Source organism: Dermacentor albipictus, chromosome 4, assembly GCF_038994185.2.
Source record: "Dermacentor albipictus isolate Rhodes 1998 colony chromosome 4, USDA_Dalb.pri_finalv2, whole genome shotgun sequence".
NCBI lineage: Eukaryota > Metazoa > Arthropoda > Arachnida > Ixodida > Ixodidae > Dermacentor > Dermacentor albipictus.
The window spans coordinates 147,759,085-147,779,499 of NC_091824.1; the positions used below are offsets into that span (position 1 = coordinate 147,759,085).

The window sequence follows — 20,415 nt, forward strand, 5'->3', positions numbered from 1 at the left end:
GTGTGTGTGTGTGTGTGTGTGTGTGTGTGTGTGTGTGTGTGTGTGTGGTGCATGCGTACGTGCGTGCGTGCGTGCATGCGTGCGTGCGCGCGCGTATGTGTGTTTGATGAACTGCACGCTAAATGAACCGTGTAAACGCCCTCGATTTGAGATGGCCGCACACGGTCCCATCCTGAGACCCGTTGGCGTCTTGCCGTCTTTCGGAATTGCGCGCGAATCAGTCGCGCCACAGCGTCGCATCGGAGGAGCACTCGCGCGTTGAGGAGCTAGAAGGAAGCGAAGGTGACACACCGCGAAAAGACGTTGATGCTTCGCTGGTCCTCGAGGTGCGAATATCGAACGGTTCGTCGTGACAGGGAAAGAACGGCGGAGATGGCTGAATAGACAGGGAGAGCAGGAATAAAAGAAAGCCCATTCAGGGACAACGCAGAGACAAGATGAGCGAGCAGCACGCTGACAAACGAACGTTAATGCGGCAGCCGATTCCCGGCAAACAACGAAAGTGAAGAGAAAAAGGCAAGCGCAGTGCTTCAGGGCAAAGCGCAGAGAAACACCGGGTTCGAATTGAAGGACTGAGAGCCGGAAGTACGTTCGTCGTGTTGTTTATGTTCTTTTTATTTTTTGTTTATCTCTTTGTTTTTTTTTGTGTGTGTTTTTGTTGGCTCCTACTGGTTTTTTACGCTGCTGCTGCTTCTCCTGATGTACTGTAGTGCTTCGCGCGCTGATGTCAGCTCTGGAAAAATAGAGATGATCATGACAAGAGTGACACGTACGCGAGTGGGAAACTGATCATCACTCTATAGCCCGGCAATGGCTGTGCCTCATCGTCTGACCACTGTACGCAGTCACAACGTTCTACTGGGAATCCGGTTTTGTACGACAAAAGAAAAAGAAAAGATGGCTACAGAACGAAAGAAACGAAAACGCAAGGAATGAGAAGGGACTGCTGATATAGGTCGCTTTGTGTAAACATAGAACCGGGGAATGTGCGGAAAAGTGAAATTTGAAATGGACAAGAAAGAACAAGCTGGTGATGTTTACGAGTGGCGAGTTGGGGAGTGTGTGGAGGCATACATAGCCAATCCTCCTTGTTCTTTTGTTTTCCTTTTTGTTCTGCTAATCCGCTCAAGGGTTCTTAGGTACCGTCAGCGATTTTGACACCCCTCTTGTGAGATACATGGTCCGTTTCCCTCGGAATTAAGCTTGCAGCGTCGGGTGGGACGAAATTCCAAGATACTACAATGTAAACGTATGACAATCCACGAATAATCATAGATGCAGGAAGGACGTATTTAGCGAAATCATTGAGTCAAATCGTATGCTTGCGCCTCTCTGTTACAACATACACTTGCTTTCTTTTTCATTTATAAAGAAAAGGAACTGCATGGTAGCATGGAGACATCATTGGGGCGTGGTCCTTTGTGGGAACATATACTGTTCACTTTGAACTGCGAAACGCGAGTGCGTTGTAAGAAATAGTACATGTGTAAAGTGCTTCACTTCTGTTTATTGTTATCTTGTCCAGGCTGTTCGCAAGCCTCACCTTCGCTTTTTATTTCTCAGCTATACTTATTGAAAACAAAAATAAAGCAACGCTCCTGTGTGTCAGAAAATATACTTCTTTTGGTTCTGGCCAAACGTGTTACATTTTCAGTGAAAGTTAGCGAGGCATGAACCTTACGTGAACACAGGTGATCACTGGCGGAGAAATTGTGTGTAAGAAAAATGGTAAAATAATCATATCCTTCTCTGCAATTCAGTAACGGCGTATGTTAAGTTTACTAAACAACGAGTGAACCCTCTTCCCTTTATACTGTTTTTATTGAACATTAAAAAAAACATTCTTGGAAATTTAGGCACTGCTTCATGACGAGCTTACATACGATAATATGAAAACATTTTTGTTTTACTGTTGTATGCGGGGCACTTCAATCGTGATGCATAATGTAAAGCCTGTCATTTTTTCACCAATACTTGAGATACATAATCTATGACGTGGCAGGAAACTTTGCAAAATTCTGATCATTGCAATTGTTATGATAAGATGCTCCTGCGGGAAAATCAGCAGGTCAAAAATATTTTCTAGCATGAATTGAATGTGGGTACTGATGGTCAGCGTGCTCTCATAAAAAATTTCGTGTGCATTGCAAAAGCATCGGCGTGAACTGTGATTTCGTGTCTTTCTTTCTCTGTGGGTTCTAGTTGTTTTGCTCCCGAGCAGGACGTCCATTGGAAATTGCTTCAAAATTTGATTCTCATTTCTCAATGTTCAATATGATGAAAGCCTGTGTGGAGCAAGAGATGTGAACCCCAGAGCACCCAACTTTCCGTTCGAGTGCGCCCTATTATTGATGTATTTATGTAGTAAGCAGTGTCATGTGAAATGCCTTGTCGCGATTACACAAGTTTCTTCATTAATGGGCTCCTTTCTCACACTCCATCTTGGCTGCGTAACACTGTCAATCAACGAAATAGTTTTGCTGAATATTGTTCAAGGTACAGCATTAAGCAGCCACTTATAATTGCCAGCGCCTATCTTGTAAGTATTCTGCAGTCACAGTATTTCTTTCCCATGAATTATCGCGTCCGTTTTTGAACAATTTGTTTCGTGAAAGAGACGACAACTGATTTATTCCTGGAAAGCAATAAAATTCCACGAACTGTCTTTTTAAAAAGAATTGACACCCGCAATACAGTAAGCCAGTGTCTTGAACGTAGACAATCCTGCTAACCTGTTAGTGGGCCTGTCAACGTGAAATATGGAAAAATTCCATATCGAAGGAATTAAGTGCCACAGTATCACACACCTCGCGGGTCAACCAACCTCAAGCCTTTCAAGGTGTCTACTCAAAAAGGTCCGGCAGACCTCACCATCGATAAGGAAGCACAGTGGTTGCGTTAGATCTGGCAGTGCTTTACTTGTGTAGTTGCCATGACTGCGTGCAGTCAACTTGGGATAAGAATGACGACTGGACGACACCATCAGCGGTACGCAATGCTTTGTAGCGCAAACATCTCTTTTTTATTGTGCTCAACCAATAAAGTTTAAAAAGTGCTATTTCTCTCAGCTACCCATGATCAGAGCACTCGGCTAGCATAATCAGCTGGTAACCAGCATTTCCTTCTATATTTTCACGGGCAGAATGAGAGTAATAATGAGGATTTGTTAACTTTAAAGCCACTCAATCGCGAGATGATTGGGCAACGCAGTTGCACTATAGAGGGGACAGCCTTTCTACCTTCCAATTCCAGAGCTTTCCACTTTGGGAGTGTTAGCCTACCACTGGCAAAGCCCCACAAATAAGGCAAGGTTACTCACCATTTATGGGCAACCAAGTTTCCCTTAATGACGTCGCTCATTTTCTGAATGTATCGTTGCCCAATCAGCACAGTGAGCCGAAATTTAAACACTTATTGGTTTCAGTTTCTTTCTCATTTATCTACTCCGCTGCGGCAGTGATTACGAAAACAGAGATCCTCCGATGTACAAATGCATCGGGAAGCTTGCGACATCTGACGGGATCGAATGACTCCTCTCAGGCAGCTTTCCCAGACGCGCACTTTGACTCCCGAAGTAAGGAGTGCACGTCACGTTTAGCATAAATAATCTGGCACACTTATTACGACATTGCAGTCATACATCCAATCATCTATAATCATATGCATTAAATAAAGTACTCCCCTTGCTCTTCAATGGTATTTCATCAGAGCAACCTGTACATACAGACAATATATAAAGCAAAAATATTTTAAGGCAGTCATATTGATTTCCATCCTGAATCAAGGCGACATTAGGAACAATTTTTTTTATGTTTTGTAGGATAAAGTTTCTATTCTCAAGTTTTCAAAAAGGCTTAAGATATTAAGCAAAGATCTCATCAATCCTCTCATTTATACTTGGAGGGCTTTAATATGATAGAAACACCGATAGCCTTATCGCAATATTTTATACTGCTATTTCCACCAAATAACACAAACCTAGTACCACGCAGGACAGGGCATTTGAGAGTAAATTTCTGGCTCGAGAAACTAATGCCCACTTAGAAACAGAATTCTGTCTCTGTGGTTTGCCAATATATAGTCAGGGGCAGGGTGACATTGGCAATGTGTTCAGTTGGTTTCATATGGAAACATTTTCTTTTCTCTTGTTTATCAACCAGCCTCTACTTTCCCAACAGGCGATGTAAAATACAAATTTTGCTACTGCTAAATTCACGCTACTAGTGCTGCTTCTACAACGCTACGTAGCACCGCTATCCCCGAGTCTGCACAACCACTGTTTCTTTTGTTGTCTTTAGGCGCGTTACCTAATTCATTCCTCGCTTCTGCTGATGTCACTCAACGAAGAACAAAGCGAAACCAGAAACAGTGTGGACATTGTTTAACGTATTATTGCGCTTAAGCTTGCAAAGTGGCAAAAAGAAAAGAAATAAATAAATGTAGCCATGCCACGACCACCTGCATAGTCAGACGCTCTCTCGTCGAACAAACGTACAGTGGTCGCAAAAAAAAAAATCACTGTTCAGTGACTGCTTTTAGGACCTCCTAAAGTTTGTCGTGTTTCGAAAGCAAAAGGAAGTGGGGACAAAATTTTAGCTCACTTCTGAAAGCTACCTACCTAAAGCTACGTGACATCTTGAAAGGCTCGGGTGTTCCCGCCAGCACCATTATGCAAAAAGGAAAAAAAAAAGACATGATTTCCTTTACTCCTGGCATTCGTACACGACTCATTTTGAAAGTGCTTCTGAGTCGGTTCGCAGGTTTGTTGAAAAAAGGCGGCGGAGCTGCGTTGCCAGCAGGGTTTTGTTGCCTCTGTTGTTTTTTTTCAGCTCACTGCAGTAAGGGAGAAAAAAAAAACTAATAAATTCGGCTGTACAATATGTACTTCTGTACTCGGAGTGGTCGTTTTTTTGTTTTTGTAGTGATCGAAATATTGTGAAATCGTCTCAGGCTGCTTAGATTTTGCGCACGCCGCGTCTGCTCCCTTTCTGTATTGGAGAACTTGCCAGGGTGACTCAAAAGGTTTTCTCCCTTTTTTTTCTCCCATGCTTGTCTTTTTAGGCTTTCCGATGATAACGATAAAAATTGACAACGTGGAGTTGACCGAAGTCACAGGTATGACTGCCCACTTTTCTTGTCTTTTCGTGATACCGAGCTCTAGCGCGGCGTTACATCGATTTTAACGCTCACGCGCACGCAGCCCGGTGCAGATTTGCATTCGAATGCAGATTTGCTCTCCACCCACGAATCGATGGCGCACAAATAAGTAAGACGACAGACAAAACATACTGTACCTTCTTTAGTTTTGTCGTAAGTCTGTATATTTATTCTTACTGTTCTTGCAAAAAAACAAAAAACAAAATGAAGCGGAAATTAACCCACTCGCTATTTGTTCGGCTGCCACTGAGCGTTTTTATGCAAAGGAAACCTCAATCGAGAAGAAAAGTACTGCAGTCTAAAGTGGCACGACACAATTTGTGCTAACACTTAATAAGTACGGATTACGGAGCTCTTGTCCTCTTAAAAGCGGCGACGACTAGCTGTGCTTCGCGAGTAAGTACTTTTTGCTGTGCAATTTGATTAAGCAATGAAAGTAAGTTTCTTGAGTGCACTTAGCGAACTGCGCGTTCTGTCGAAGCACTCACGAAGCTCTCTCAATAAAAAAAGCAATTTCCTTGTGTTGAGGCGTGATGCATATTTTTGTGCAAGCATTTTTATTATTTTTTTTTTGTGCTGAATGACAGATGCTTTTCTTCTGTTGTAGTGACTACGACGACTTGTTGCTTAATCGCGAAGAACAGTAGTTAATTTTTTTTCACAATAGCTGCATACTTTATTAGCGTAGTGGTTATATTTTTTTTGTCTGCACCAATTTGCTTTCTCGCAGCATAACAGAGAAGGCTTATAAGCGACGCTATTTGGTTATGCGTAAACAGACATGTGGCCATTGGGTGGCGATGCATTTTTGCAGGTGTACACAAAGTCCTCCAGGAGCAGTCGGTCTTGTCTAGGGTGTTTATTCAGAGATGTTCTCGCTGCATCTAACAACGCTGTGTAAACAATCTGTTCGAATCACGCGCGAGGCTGTCGGGCAGCAGGGCTAAACAGACCGTAGTTCGGGAGGGCTCGCCTCGTTCAGGCCAGTGTTTTCGTAACAGTGACTGTGGCGTGTCGTCAGTTGTTGTGGTCGTAGATTCCAGTGTAAAAAAGAGAGAAAGAAAGGGGGGTGGGGCAAAGCCATTGGTGCATTCAGAGAATGAAACATAATGAAAAGCAAGATGAGGTCAATAGTTGGATTTTATACCAGTTGTGTAAAGAAGTCGCTTGCAAGTTCATATGAAAAACAGTACTACAGCTGACAACCTTTTACGAATAAATAAACCAAAAATTGTTTCTATGAATTAGTCTGGCGGTCACATTTAGCAGAGCGATGAAACTTCGTGACGAGAGCCTGCAGGACTCGTAGGTACAGTGCGTCCCAAATCTACAATGTGATATCATCATATGTTGCCCTGCATCAAACCTTGTACAATGTTATTTGAAGCCATATCATCTCATAAATGCTGAGCATAAAAGTTATTTTTTTGATAATTTGACACAGAACCATTGCTTCTTTTACTGAAAGCAACAGTAACAAGAAGATGTCGCATTTCTAGTATGTGTTGACACTGGAACATATAGCGTGGAATATTAAATACCACGAGGTCACAGAGCTGAAAACAATAAAAAAGGATACAGGGGCATACTTTAAAGCGGCAAAATGTCCAAACAGAATTGAATTGAATTGCCGCAATACTTCAAGGTCTCATCTCAAAGTAGTACTCGAGCCTGCGCACGCAACCAACCGAGTGAAGAAATGTGCCTTTAGTATGCAATGTTATTATAGTGCGGTTGCAAGGAGGTATTGCAATGCCTCAGAAAAACATAAACATTCGAGCAAGTGACGCCTATGTGCTTTGTTCGAAACTGCTTCCTACGCAAAAAACATTGGCAGTGTAATAAAAAAAAGGTTAGTAAACCTAACGTATTGAGCATTGTGCTCAATGAAATAATCATCTAAATTGTCTCGACATAGAAGGAAAGAGAAACGTTCTTTGTTACATATTTCGGGCTGTAAGCACGTTTTTCATAGCTTAATGTCACATATGACGGTATGCATATGTTCAACCGAGGAGTACTTGAGATACGCATTTGCCACCGTAAACAAATGCGTATTGCGTCCTTCGGCGCAATACGCGGCGATACTTCAAGAGAGCAATAACTTTTCATGCCCCCTAAAATTATGTTAATTCTTATGTTTGTTTTATTCTCTCGCTTTGCAATACAATGCGATTGTGATTTTCATTCTACTCATCTATAAATATATGAATTGGACAGGAAACTTTCATTACACCCCCATCCCCCACCCCTTTCTTCTTTTTCACATGGATTTAGATTGCTTTCGGCTATTGAGACTATTAAAACAACCGCAGTTATTTTATGGCAAATTCAGAAAGGAAATATTTGCGACTGGGTTCAATGAGTCCTTCGGTTGTGCCCGATAAACAAAGAAACCATGGTTTTTTTTTCTTCGTTTCCTTATTTCTGAATAGGTGCTTCGCATACCTCCAAGAGTTATGGCTCGTTGATTTTCGCCACCTAGGGTGCGTGTTCAACGCACAGTCGTCATGCAGTTTTGGTGCCATGTCTGATGTTTATGGGCAACGAACTGCTGGCAGGCACGAAGATTTCAAAAAAGAAAAGAAAAAGAGGACGCGTCGATTTCGGAAAATGGGACCGTGTGGCGGATACAAAAAGGGGGGCTTGCAGATTAGGCCATCCCAATGCGATAGGTCGTTTACACAGCACTAAATAAAGCCTGCACGTGTTTGCAATCATCCAGTTTATTCTCAGCATTGTTGATGCTAGTGCCCGATGCAGTGAGAGGAGAATTATGTGCGCTTTCCATCGACGACTTCTGACGCAGTTGCGTAGGTAGGGATAAATACTTTGACGCGCCTCGCATATTGTATGTGCAACAAACTGACGCCGCTTTGACATACAACTTGGCAGATACATGACGTCACTACGACCGTATTATCATCTGGATGTCCTGAAAGCGAATTTCACGGTGAACGGAACGCTTTAAACGAAACACAGAGACGTGTTTGTCGTGGCGAGATAAATCTTATGGGCTTGAAAGTGTGATTAGGCTTGAGCGACTAAGTCGACACATGCTGCGCTTACATTAGGTGGTACTTGGGACTGATTGCGCGAGATCTAGACTATGTTATATACTTGCGCAATTCCGCACACGCTTTTGCCTTATCGCTCATTGAGCACTTACTTTATAAAAGCCGTGCTATAAAATTTCAGGTCACGCATATTACTAGGAAAAACAGCTTGACATCCCTGCCTCGCGAATGTGGATGTCCAGCGAAGCTGTTGAAAACCACCGCTAAAACTTCTGTGGGTGGTATGCAATGCTTTATGGCTTTAGAGTAATGATAGTAGGGCAATGTTAGAGTGATAGTAGGAATTAGAGTAATTGTAACTTTAATTATTGTTCCTAAGTTCAGTGGTTCACAGACATTGAAACTCATGGCAGCGACAATACTCTTACGTGCATGGCTATCAGAGGCCTTGACAGTTCTCTTTACCCTGCGCTTTTAAGACAGATAGAATGGCAATCGTACCAAATTTCCATGGAAGTGCAGATATGATCATCCCAAGCCTCTCGTAGACATAATCATACAAGTTCTGCAGGCTTCTATGCAGCTGTTTACATCTACACGACGAACTGATTTCGGCCAAGGATTGGAGAGGCTTCAGGTGATCCTCCAGCGGGATGAGAGGCGATATAGGCATACTAAGTCCATTTATGACATGAGGGAAGCCCCACGCATTCAGACGAAAGTTCAGCGTCAGATGAACAAGCTTCAGGACCAACGATGGAAGAAGTTCTGCGAATTGCTGTACCCTCGCAGGACATTATCCCCCTTGTGGAGAACTCTTCAGGGTCAATGCTCATCTCCACAACACCGTCCCTTAACAGCGCTGCCTGTACATTAACGTCGTCCAGAGCTTGAGGTCGCGGGAGAATTTTGTGCGAAAGTTACTGGCGACTTCATTCTGCTGGCTGACTTCTTGCTAGACGGCGTTCCCATCGGGAAATATCAAAATATGGAAGTGCCTTTCCCTGTGGAAGAACTGCAAGCGGCCTTGACGGCGTGCAGGCGATCGTCATCACCCGGACGTTCCCGATGGGTTGACCTAGGCTGGCTTAGGGCACCTAAGTTCAATAGCACAGCGTTGTCTTCTGAATATATTCAATCAATCTTGGCGTGACGGCCTAGTCTCCAGCGATTGGAAGTGGAGTGGGCTGGTGCCTCTACTGAATCCTGGGCAGCCTCCGCTGGACCTTACATCGTACCGGCCGACTGCACCTGTGAGTTGCATCGGTAAGTTCATGGAGAGGATGCTACTGACACGTATGGAATGGTACCTCGAATACTATAACCTTTACCCTGAGGCTGTGGCTGGTTTTCGACGTGAACTGTCTTCAATTGACAGCGTCATTAATCTCGCGACCTCCGTGCAGCAACAAAAAGCTACGATGCGGCTCTCCCTGGCACTCTTCTTAGATGTAAGAGATGCCTATGACAACGTAACCCATGAAGCCATGCTGCAAGCCCTTGAGGCTGTAGAACTTGGAGGCCATATCTTTAGGTGGATTAGGGGCTATATTTCACGGAGATCTGCGTTTGTCCTAACAGAGCATGGCCCGACCAGTAGATATATCTCCAGTCATGGTGTCCCACAAGGTAAACTGTTGAGCCCCACTCTTTTCAATCTTGTTGTAGTGAAGCTTGCCAAAACGCTGCTAATATATCACTCTACGCTGACAATATTTGCATTTGTGTGTCCGGCGTGACGAAGCCCCAAGTGTGCGCCAGAATACAGAAAGTGACAACTGTGACAGCGGCATACCTTCGTTGACAAGGTCTCATGATTTCTACTGAAAAATGTGCACTAGTGGCATTTACACGAATAGCGATGTCTTTTTACCTGGTATGTATCGAGAGTCAGTCTATCGCGTACAAGAAAGTTCACGGGCTCTTAGACGCTATTGGGTACCGTCACCTCACCTGGAGTCCGCATGTCTCAGACCTGAATAAAACGCTCAGTTGTTTTGCGAATATTTTCGAATTCGTAGCTGGAAAATCGTGGGGACCGTCCGTGTGCTCCATGTTGGAGCTATACACTGCACTTTTTCACGGATTTTTGCGATACAGTCTTCATGTATTGTCCAACACATGCAAGACTAATCTCCTTGCATTAGAGAGTGTTCAAGCCCAAGCTCTTCGGGCATGTCTTGGCCTTCCGAGATGTGCTTCGACAGCTGCAACGATTGTCACTGCACAGGAGCACCCGATTACCACTCATATCGTCGGTGAGACGCTAAGAGCGCGCATTCGACACATTTCTCGGCTGCCATCCCCCCATTTAGCCAATTTGCCAGAGCAAAGGCTACAGGCTACATTGTGTGGTATAGTGCAGAGACAGCGTGACTCGATACCATCTGGCTTCAAGCCTGCAAAACATCCAACATGGGCATTGTGGTGTCTCCGGCGATTTCGCGTGTCCCGCTCAATTCCTGGGATTGCTAATAATACACACTTGACACCGATAAATTGAAGCACTTGGGTCTGCTTCTCCTCAACAAGTCTTATTTTGACCGCATACACATTTACACGGAGTGTTCCACCAATTCAAACTCCTCTACCGGATCTGTAGTTCCATCAGACGCCATCTCTTTGCAGTTTAAATATTCGCCTAATACAACGTCGACAGCAGTATAACTCGCGGCTCTTGAATGTGCACTCAAGTACGTGCTCCAGCAGCCACCAAATCGTTGGGCCATTTTCTGCGTTTCCAAAGCAGCCCTACAAACTCTATAGTTTGCCCTGCGTTATGCAGGGGCTACACGCGCAGCTAGTGTACGAAATAAGGCACGCTAAAGATCACGCTTTTGAGAAAAGCCACGACATCGTATTTGAATGGTTTCCAAGCCATTGCGAAATTGTCGGCAATGACAGCACCGATGAAGCTGCATGTTAGGTTAACCAAAAACATCAGCGGGTTCCTGTACCACTTTCAAGAACTGATGGGGTGCGACAACTTCATTCACTTGCTCGCCCCATCAAACTTCTACCTAATAATTCACTGGGTTTCACCAACTCACGCTTGTACTCTCTCGACCCTAACTTGCCACTTCGCCTGCCACCTGGACACTCCCATCGTGAAGCAACTTTACTGTATCGCATGTGCATGGGGGTCGCATTTACAAATTCCTATTCATTTCTGATAGGAATGGCTACCAGTTCGGCGTGCAATTTGTGTGGATGCGGTGGGACTCTAGAGCACCTTCTGTGTCACTGCCAATCCTTCGACACTCAACGACATGCTTTACAAGTGAGACGCAACCTGTCAGACAATAGAGTGCTCTCAGAAGAAAAGATCCTTGGACCACAGCCTGTGCGTTCTTGCATGCAAGAGGCCAGAGAAGTCCTTCTGCGTTTATAGAAGGACACTGGTTTTTATGAACACTTGTGACAGTGGAGATTCCTCTGCGACTAACTGGGAATAATTGACATTTTCATTTCTCTCCTTATCTTCTCTTCCCTTTTCCCCTGTCCAAGTGTAGTGTAGCCAACCGGGCACTTCCTTGGTTAACCTTCTTACATTTTCATCTTCGCTTCTCTCTCTCTCTCTCTCTCTCTCTATGAAAGGCTAGATACGCCACACTCCCCGTCGAAAGCTGGCGTCACCGCGGATTACTGTGCAACACTAATCTTTAAGTTAAATTATGGAGTTTTACGTGCAAAAACCACGATCTGATTATGAGGCACGCCGTAGTGGGGGGCTGCGGAAATTTGTATCATCTGGGGTTTTTTGACGTGCCCCTAATTCTAAGTACGCGGTTGTTTTCGCATTCCCCCCCATTGAAATGCGGCCTCCATGGCCAGGATTTGATCCTGCGACCTCGTGCCTAGTAGCCCTACACCATAGCCACTAAGCAACCACGGCGGGTAACAGTAACCTTTACAAGGAGACGTATGGGGGGAGCGTTAAGCGCTTCGAATTACTATCACGAGCTCTTATGATGAATTATGTGGTTCAGATACTTTCTTATGTGGCTAAACATTTCTATGCCTACCCAAAGTGAAATTTGTTTGTCCGTCTCGTAATGCGGATGCAGTGGCTCATACCCACGTAAGGCATAGGTTGTAAGCACTAGCAAGGTGAAGCGAACAGCGCCTACATTCATTGGAATCACCCATGCAACACAGAACAGCATACGTTTTAATGAAAAACAAACTGAAAACAAGCATCCAAACCATCAATGAAGCATTGCATACCCCTTTCCGCAATTGTGGTGGTAGTTTTGCAACAGCTTCGCTGGTTATGCAGGTTGATAAGGATCGAATCGTGTTCGATAGTTAATAACGACCGAGAAGGGTTGATAGTGGCTCATGCTGGCCGAATTGAGTTTCATTGCATTGATAATAATACCGGGCTGCGTGGAGATGAGCAAGATGCACAATGCTTGCGCATACTTTCGCAACTCCTAGAGGAGCTTGTGCGTTTTTTGAGCTTGCTCTTTATTGAAACGTATGCCGTGCTGTATGTTGTATGCGTTATAGCAAAGAATGTAAGCGCAGTTCGCTTCACTTTGCTGAGCACTTGTATCCTCTGCCATACGGGGCTATGAGCCAGTGCATCTTTTGCTTCTTTCCATGGGTATGAGCCAGTGACGGCGATAGTTTTATGTCGACGGACGCGAAAGAATTCCAGAATCCTAGATATATACAGCTCCTCTGTAATACAACACCTGTTTGCCTGAAACATTTTTATGTGTATTTCGGGTCGCAGGATAGTTTTTGTATTAAGAAGCATAGTTTGTGTACTAACGAATGGCTAAAGCTATTGCTTTCTTTATTTGCGTCGTTTCAGGCTTATCAATCGCGCTTTCAATATCTAATCAGGTAAACTAGACGGCACTTCATTAATCGCTCTATTTCTATTTAAATATATCCATACGAATAGCAACATAACCATGGTCTTTCTTAATCGTACAGCATCGTAACAGTTCAAGATCGCAAAATGTCTCTCATTTCTCATGCTCTCAGCGGTTTGTCAGCTCCCGAGCACTTCCAACTTATAAACAGCAACGACATAAAAAGTCGTCGAGGTTGATGACTGTGAAAAATCTCAATAAATTAACATAAAGTAGGTTTTCGGCACGTTCCCTGTGGTGCTGTGTGTAATTTAAGCCACCACCTCCACAGAAAAAAAAAATATTCTTTTAATGGCGATTCCTTTTTTTTAGAAGCTCTACAGCAGTTCTTATTTTTGCATTTTCGAGGAACAACGCAACAGGAAAACAACACCAATACTAAGTGCAAGCTGTCTCTTGTATTCTGGAACACAGCCTATCTAAAAGAAGCGATGCTTTGCTGCAAAAGAGCATCAAAACACGACACTGTCATTTTCCTTCGTTGTGCAACAAGGTCGTTTGCTCAGATGGCGACAGCGCTTTACCGTAAATAAGAAATGAAGTGGGCCACGCCTCAGTCAACAGTGTATGATTTAGCAAGCAGAAATGTGCGGTGGTCACTGTTCAATTAGTAAATAATTTTCACCAAGCGTCACACTAGTATTTGTGTCAAGCTGCTGCCATGCTCATTTATTTTTAATGTCAAATTTAGCACTGGAGCCATGCCCCCATTTTCTCGATTCCCAGGTTGCAGCAACGGGTAGTAATTTTAGCCAGACAGTGCACTGAGACACTTTATATATGATCCTTCTCTCCAGTCCTTTCAGTTGCGTGTGTTGCGCTTTTATTATGGACTAGCACCAACTCAGGAACGACAATTTCGTGCTCAACTAACAATATTGGAGAGCACGCCGTCTATTAACATCATAATATGCCTAGAATGCCTGTCTTCTGAAGAGCTCGAAACATGCGTTCTGCCGTATAGAAGACAACGCAAATTTAGTGTTTATTTTTTTACTTTTCTATCTGTTGCAAAGGGAGATTTAATAATCAGACATTTGTTCACTCTTTAGTTTCTCTCCCACACACACACAAGATTAACGCTGTTTAGAATGGCGTACGGCAGTAAAGGAAACCTCTTGGAGTGACATTTAAGACATTACTATAGAGGGTCCTTGGAAAGGTCTGTTTAGCTTACTTTAGATGACAGCGCTGATCAGAGCCTCTATTTACAGAGAGCTGGCTTAATGGCTAAGCATAAGTTTCAGAGGAGCGATGTTGAAGGAGGGCTCAAAGACCACGTTGCTCATTTCTATTTCAATTTTGCGAGGTCAAGGTCTGAGCCATAGTAGCCGAGCAATTGAAAACACAGCGATGTTTCAGTAACGAACTTCGAGAAAGCAATCGCCAAAAGAGTGGAGAAACGAATAAAGTAATAACGAACGTCATAAACCACTATAGCTGGGCGCCGAAGGTTGACAAGAAGGCCGACTAATATATCGAGCGATGCTTCAGAATGACGTCCCTTCGGTCCTCCTGAAAGCATCAAGTCGAACAGAGCAGCCGGGGCTGGATGTTAGTGTAGTAAATGTGACTGGCAGAAAGCAACACACAACATTGTTTCAATTTTCCTTTGTTTTGGTCTCCGTTAATGGGAGAAGTGCAGCGAAGTAGTAGTCAAGGACCAGAAAAACGTTATCGGCTAATGGACGCGCATCAACGTGAAGCCGACGTGCGCTGCCAGTGCATATTGAATGGACGCGGCCACTTTGCTATTAGTGCTGTCACAAAGCCTCAACAATGGCATAATCTTGGGAGTTGCTAGAGCCACACGCACATAAAGAAGGTGCGCGTGCTCTCGTTTAGTCGTCCTTCTTGGTCAAAGCATCTAGCGCGTACAAGCGAAGGTGCTGTCCAACCAAGAATTCCCTAGCGAGCTAGGAGTGGCCTTGCGTACGCCATTGCAAAAAGTGAGGGGCCATAAGTAGACTGAAAACGTCTTCTAGTGCTCACTAACGCGCGTGTAGTATCCTAGCAACATATTCTACTAATAGCAACTGTAAGCACAAGTTAAGGAAAGCTCGCCAATATCGAACGCTCGTTGCGAACTTAGCACAGGAAGCTTAATGAAGCAGTATGTACCAACCTAAATGCCACTTAATGCACGTATGTTCTTCCCAGTTACACAGCGTACGACGAATGGTATAATACAGAGTTGTTCAAAGATTGAGAAAGCACGCTGCGATTAGTACGTTCAACCTGCAATACGTCATTCGTGTTAAATTACCTACGCAGCAATAGCCACCATTCATTAGTGCCATGCTTGTTTCTCGACCTATTTCTGTGTTGGCAGACATGCATAAAAACCATTTATAAAGTATTTGTTGTGAAGGGTAAGGTGATTTAAGTAGATGATTGCGGCTAGCTACTGGGCCATGCTGATGTTCTCGTGCAATGAAGAACGAGGATACAACAGGTAGAATAAAGAAAACGCAGTGATGTCCTCCAACTACTTACCGTACTTGTAGAGGAACACTTTTATTTATTTATTTATTTATTTATTTATTTATTTATTTATTTATTTATTTATTTATTTATTTATTTGTTTGTTTGTTTGTTTGTTTGTTTGTTTGTTTGTTTGTTTGTTTATTTATTTATTTATTTATTTATTTATTTATTTATTTATTTATTTATTTATTTATTTATTTATTTATTTATTTATTTATTTATTTATTTATTTATTTAAGAACCCCTCACGGGGCTATTACCTAAGGTGTGTCGGATTACAACAAAAGTTAAAACAATATTAGGTAAGGTGAGATAATCACATGGCGCTTCTTCCGTGAACGTAGTTGAATTGGTGATGGCAGCGAGGTCGTAAGGAAAGCCGTTCTAGTCTGCAACCACACGGATCCGCCGTGGTTTTTTAGTGGCTATGGTGTTGGGCTGCTGCATACGAGGTCGCGATATCGAATCCCGCCCACGGCGGCCACATTTCTATGTGGGCCAAAACGCTCGTGTACTTAGATTAGGTGCCCGGTAAAAAAACCCAGGTGGTCCGAATTTCCGAAGTGCCCCACTACGGCGTGCCTCACAATCAGATCGTGGTTTCGGCACGTAAAAACACATTCTTTATGGGTTTTTTTTTTTACAACCACAAGAGCGGAAGAAAAAAGACGAAAACGTGGCAGCACGCACTGCGGGGCCGGCGACACCTGAAGAATGACCTGTGCGACGTGATGCTCGTGCCGGTGGTGAAATGTATGGTACGAGATTTAAAACGCAGCAGGTGCATAATCAGACTGATCGACTGTAGAGAGGCGTATATGCCGAAGCGGCTTGGACTCGTTCTCGCGAATGTTAAAGCACCACTTGTGTTCCTCACGGCTTTCAGAGAAACATAGTACTAACGAAGCTTTCAGGTGGATTAGGGGTGTGATTGCAGGATATGGAGTGACAAGATGATAGCGCAATTGTCATTGTTGGGTGAACGACATGCGACCAAGCGCATGTCGAATAATTTTGTTCTCCTTTCACGAGCGCCACGAACTACTAGAAAACTTGCAAGGGTAACGGTGGTCCAAATACCTTATTTCTTGCGCCAAGAAAACCAGGTTACCCGTGTTTCTTTTATCGTCCTGTATAAATAGCCGCACAATCCGAAAGTAAGTGCAAAATTTCAGCTTGCCTAACCCGTTGCTATGCAGATTATATTAGTAAATTGAAAGCTCGGTTCACCGTGCCGGTAAACTTACTGTTTATTCCTCGCCTGTATAGACACTACACAAACGTGAAAGGCTGTGGCGGATGATTTTCGCCTCATTATATTACGTTAGTATGTTCCAAAACGTCTATATTATTTAAGTTCTATCAACAATTCTAGAAAAAAATTAGTGACCGTGAAGCACAATTTAGTTGGAAATTTAACTACTTTTGTGGGTTAGTTTAGTTAGCAATGGGTGGCACAAAATTATGTTCAAAACTGGGAGTCGCGAGATGCTCCGCCGCTTTACGGAAAGCGCTTGCGTGCGGCGTATACTCGAGGCGTCCGTGGCCGTAGTGTACTAAAGCACTCTATCGACTTCAGACATTTTTTTTTCTTTTTTTGAAATTAAGTATGCCTACGCAATTATCCACAACATCTGCTTGACAAACTGGAATTTGCCGCGCGAAAGTCGAACTATGACTTTCTGTGAGTTTCCTGCGCTATGTTTTATGCGTTATGCCACGTTTTCTACGCAGCGATTACAGCAAGGAAGACGTGTAAACGGGAAGACGCGGGTGTCACACAGTCCCAGAAGTTCGTTTGCCAGATGGGAACAGCTTAATACTTCCCTGACCACATTTTGCGAATCAGTTGAGGGAAGTGCGTAACTGTTGTCGCCCTCGGGGCATCATGCAATGTACAACAACTTTTGTCAGTCAGCCAATGCCACGCATTTCTTTCAACGCAAGCAATTTTGACGCAAGCATTTAGCAAACTTAAACACGGATTTGTGTCCGATGGTTGTGAATGTAAACGCAGCTTACGAAAGGCAACAATTATTCCAAGAGAACTAGTTTGTCCACGTTTGTAGCTCATTTGGCTGCTTTCTAAGAGAACGTCCAACGATTCTCACCTAAGTTATTGTGATGAAAGTTCGATGTATTCATACTTATGTGCTGTAAAGATAAAAAAGAAGACGTCACTTTCACTTCACAGGCCTGACATTGTTGTTTCCGCTGAAAAAAAAATTAATCCTAATGTCATGATGTACCTGCATTTGTTTTTCACATGGTTACTATCCAGAGAGGCCAACTTGCCGAATAACGCAAGCAAAGTTTTCAGAAAGCTAAAGAACACTGCTTGCGTGACCACTATTCTGATAAACGCGCTACGTTCGCATTTCTAGATTACACCTACGTAATTTTTTATCCAAGAAACAGCTACTCGACAGAAAAAAAATCGTTCTAATACAAGATAAAGCAGTTGCTACATTTTTCCCCCTCAGTTTAGCCTTGCGATTCATCCTCTCAAACAGATTGGACAGATGAAAACCAGCGGTGGACCTTGGCAAAGAACGCACTTCCGATAGGTGTTCAGAGCTTGGGAAGCAGGCACATAATCGAGAGACTGTTCTTTCTTTTTTATGCGCTACTGCGGGAAAAAAAAAGCGCGGGAAATCGGCTTGACTTCGCTGTGTTTTCATTTTCCCTTTTGTTGTTTCTGACCCTCTTACCAGCCACAGACTCCGTATCCCCACGCCTTCGTCGATGGGAATCCACGCTTCTGCGATCACGCAACTATGTTTTGTTCCCTCGCAAATGCCGTGTGTGCGCTGTAGGTCGAACGTGAAGCATACGACTGTAGACGGTGTAAAAATAGTTTGGAAAAAAAGAAGGAGAAAGAAGCTGAAAAAAGATAGGCAGATGGGTAGGGAGGTAGAGAGGGAGCTCGAACCGGAAAGCACGCAAATAAGTTTCAACCACGAGAAAACCGCCACCGGAAATTCGCCGGACAAGAGTTCGATCGACATTTCGGTTGGTCTCTCCCTTTTTTTCATCGTGCGAGCGAACACGTAAGGACGCCGAGTAGGAAGCCCGCCATTGCTTTCACCCGCGAAGAAGAACAAACGAGAGAGAAAAAAAGAAGAACGGGACAGAAACGCTTGACTGCAGAAAAAAATATATCGGAGTGCAGAACAGGTGGCGGGAGAGTGGAAGGAGCGGGGGAGAGGCGAGAAAGTGGAAGGCGATAGAAGTTGGGCCTTGACAGCGAGAAAAAAGCAAAGAAACATTGAAAGCAGCGTTGGTGAGCATGGTTCAGTGGTAACCGAAACCTGACCAGGAGGAGCCACATCATCCTAGAATCTATGCCGCCATATGTTGCTCTTGTTCCCATGTAGCACGTTCTAACGTTGTGAATGTAAGCGTTGCTGAAAGATCGGGGAAAAACGATGTGGATCGCACGCCACGTGGGAATCGGTTAATGCGTAGCTCCTCGACGGCTTTCATCATGCTCACAATACTGAGAAGCCGTTGGTGCCACGGTGTAGATATAATAGCAAGTATGGGTGTCTTTTCTGCCAAATAAGAAGCGTAACGCTTGATATAACGCCTATTGCAAATACATGATCGTTTGCACGTCCCTATCGAGGCGTATGTAAATGTCCGTTATGATCGTAGCGGAATACACAAACACCATTAGTGACGTATAAATCAGCACTACGGAAATGCTTCCTTTCCAAACTCCTTCTTGGCTGCCCTGCGTACGAAGACGAGAGAAGTGCCCTTCGTACAGCTTTGGAGCACTTACACGACCGTCCTTTCACAGAGTAGGAGATCTTGGGCCCATGGCCTTGTGCGTCTGCTATGTGCAAGGCCACAAAGGCACTGGTGCGTTTCTTGAAATGCTCCGGCCTGTACGACCACCTGTGACTGACTCAGTGGTGCACACTTGTGAGCGCAACAGTGTAGAATGTGATCATTTTTCTTCCTTCGCCTCTTTCAGTCGACTTTCCCGATTTCCCACTGCAGGGTAGCCTATCGGGCACATCCTGGTTTACCTCCCTAGCTTTCCCTTATGACATCTCTCTCTATGTCTCACTCCATACTCCTCCATGCTAACGTCATATCTTTCCTTCCTGCTTTCCTTCTGCGCGTATCAGTTGTGCGCGAAATCTCACGCCGACGCCAAACCCGCAAAAAGATGCAATAATGGTGGATTCACATGCTACACCTGAGCGACCGTAATCCAATAGCACTATCAGGATCGAACAACCCACGCCTGTCTGTGGACTACCTCCATAATCAGTCCTCCGTAGCAAACCGCATTAAAATTCTAGCGTGAACACGTATCGTGCAATAATGTCAAGACCAGCCCACCTAGTCGCCACCTTTGATTATGTAGTCTACGGGATCAGCCCAGTTCCTTATTAGACTGTCTCTGGGGCTGCCTCATCTTACTCTGCGAGGTACACAACGCACTAAACCTCGAGGAGGTCGCCAAAGAAATTATCGCTTAAAAAAAAAGCGCCAGACTCTAGGGATTCTTTGGTTCCCTATAACCAACAACTGTGCACAACCGTAATGTGACCTAACTGCTCACTACGTGAAATTAGCCATTTCTAAGCGTTGAAAAAACTCTAGCACCACCCAAAGGACTCCTGGAAACGGCTCAACATAACGCCCATGCTCTATATGTACAGCGCGTTCTTTTCTTTCGAGACAGCTGCGTTATTGCACGAAACGAACACGGATCTTGTGTCGCTTTCTTATAACGCTGTGCGCGTGTGTGCATTTAAAGCAAGCCTTAATGGGGATGCCGGAGTTGTGGTTTTGCCTACCCTGTAGCTTACAGCAGCAGCATGTAGCTCGCCTCCAGCGGCGCCATCCAT

The 20,415-nt window shown here is 44.1% G+C and overlaps 1 protein-coding gene across 6 annotated transcripts in view; it reads left to right on the plus strand.

Moving 5' to 3' along the window:
• The window catches only part of LOC135902182 (hemicentin-2-like), a 602,016-nt gene that overhangs the window by 401,222 nt on the left and 180,379 nt on the right, over positions 1-20,415 (plus strand). For 5 of the 6 annotated variants that reach the window (XM_070537724.1, XM_070537725.1, XM_070537726.1 and 2 more), the window contains exon 2: positions 5,062-5,115. The exons of the other annotated variant lie outside the window; for it this stretch is intronic. In XM_070537724.1, coding sequence (XP_070393825.1) covers positions 5,062-5,115 — 54 coding nt within the window. The remainder of the gene's footprint in view (positions 1-5,061; positions 5,116-20,415) is intronic. 6 annotated transcript variants of the gene reach the window in all.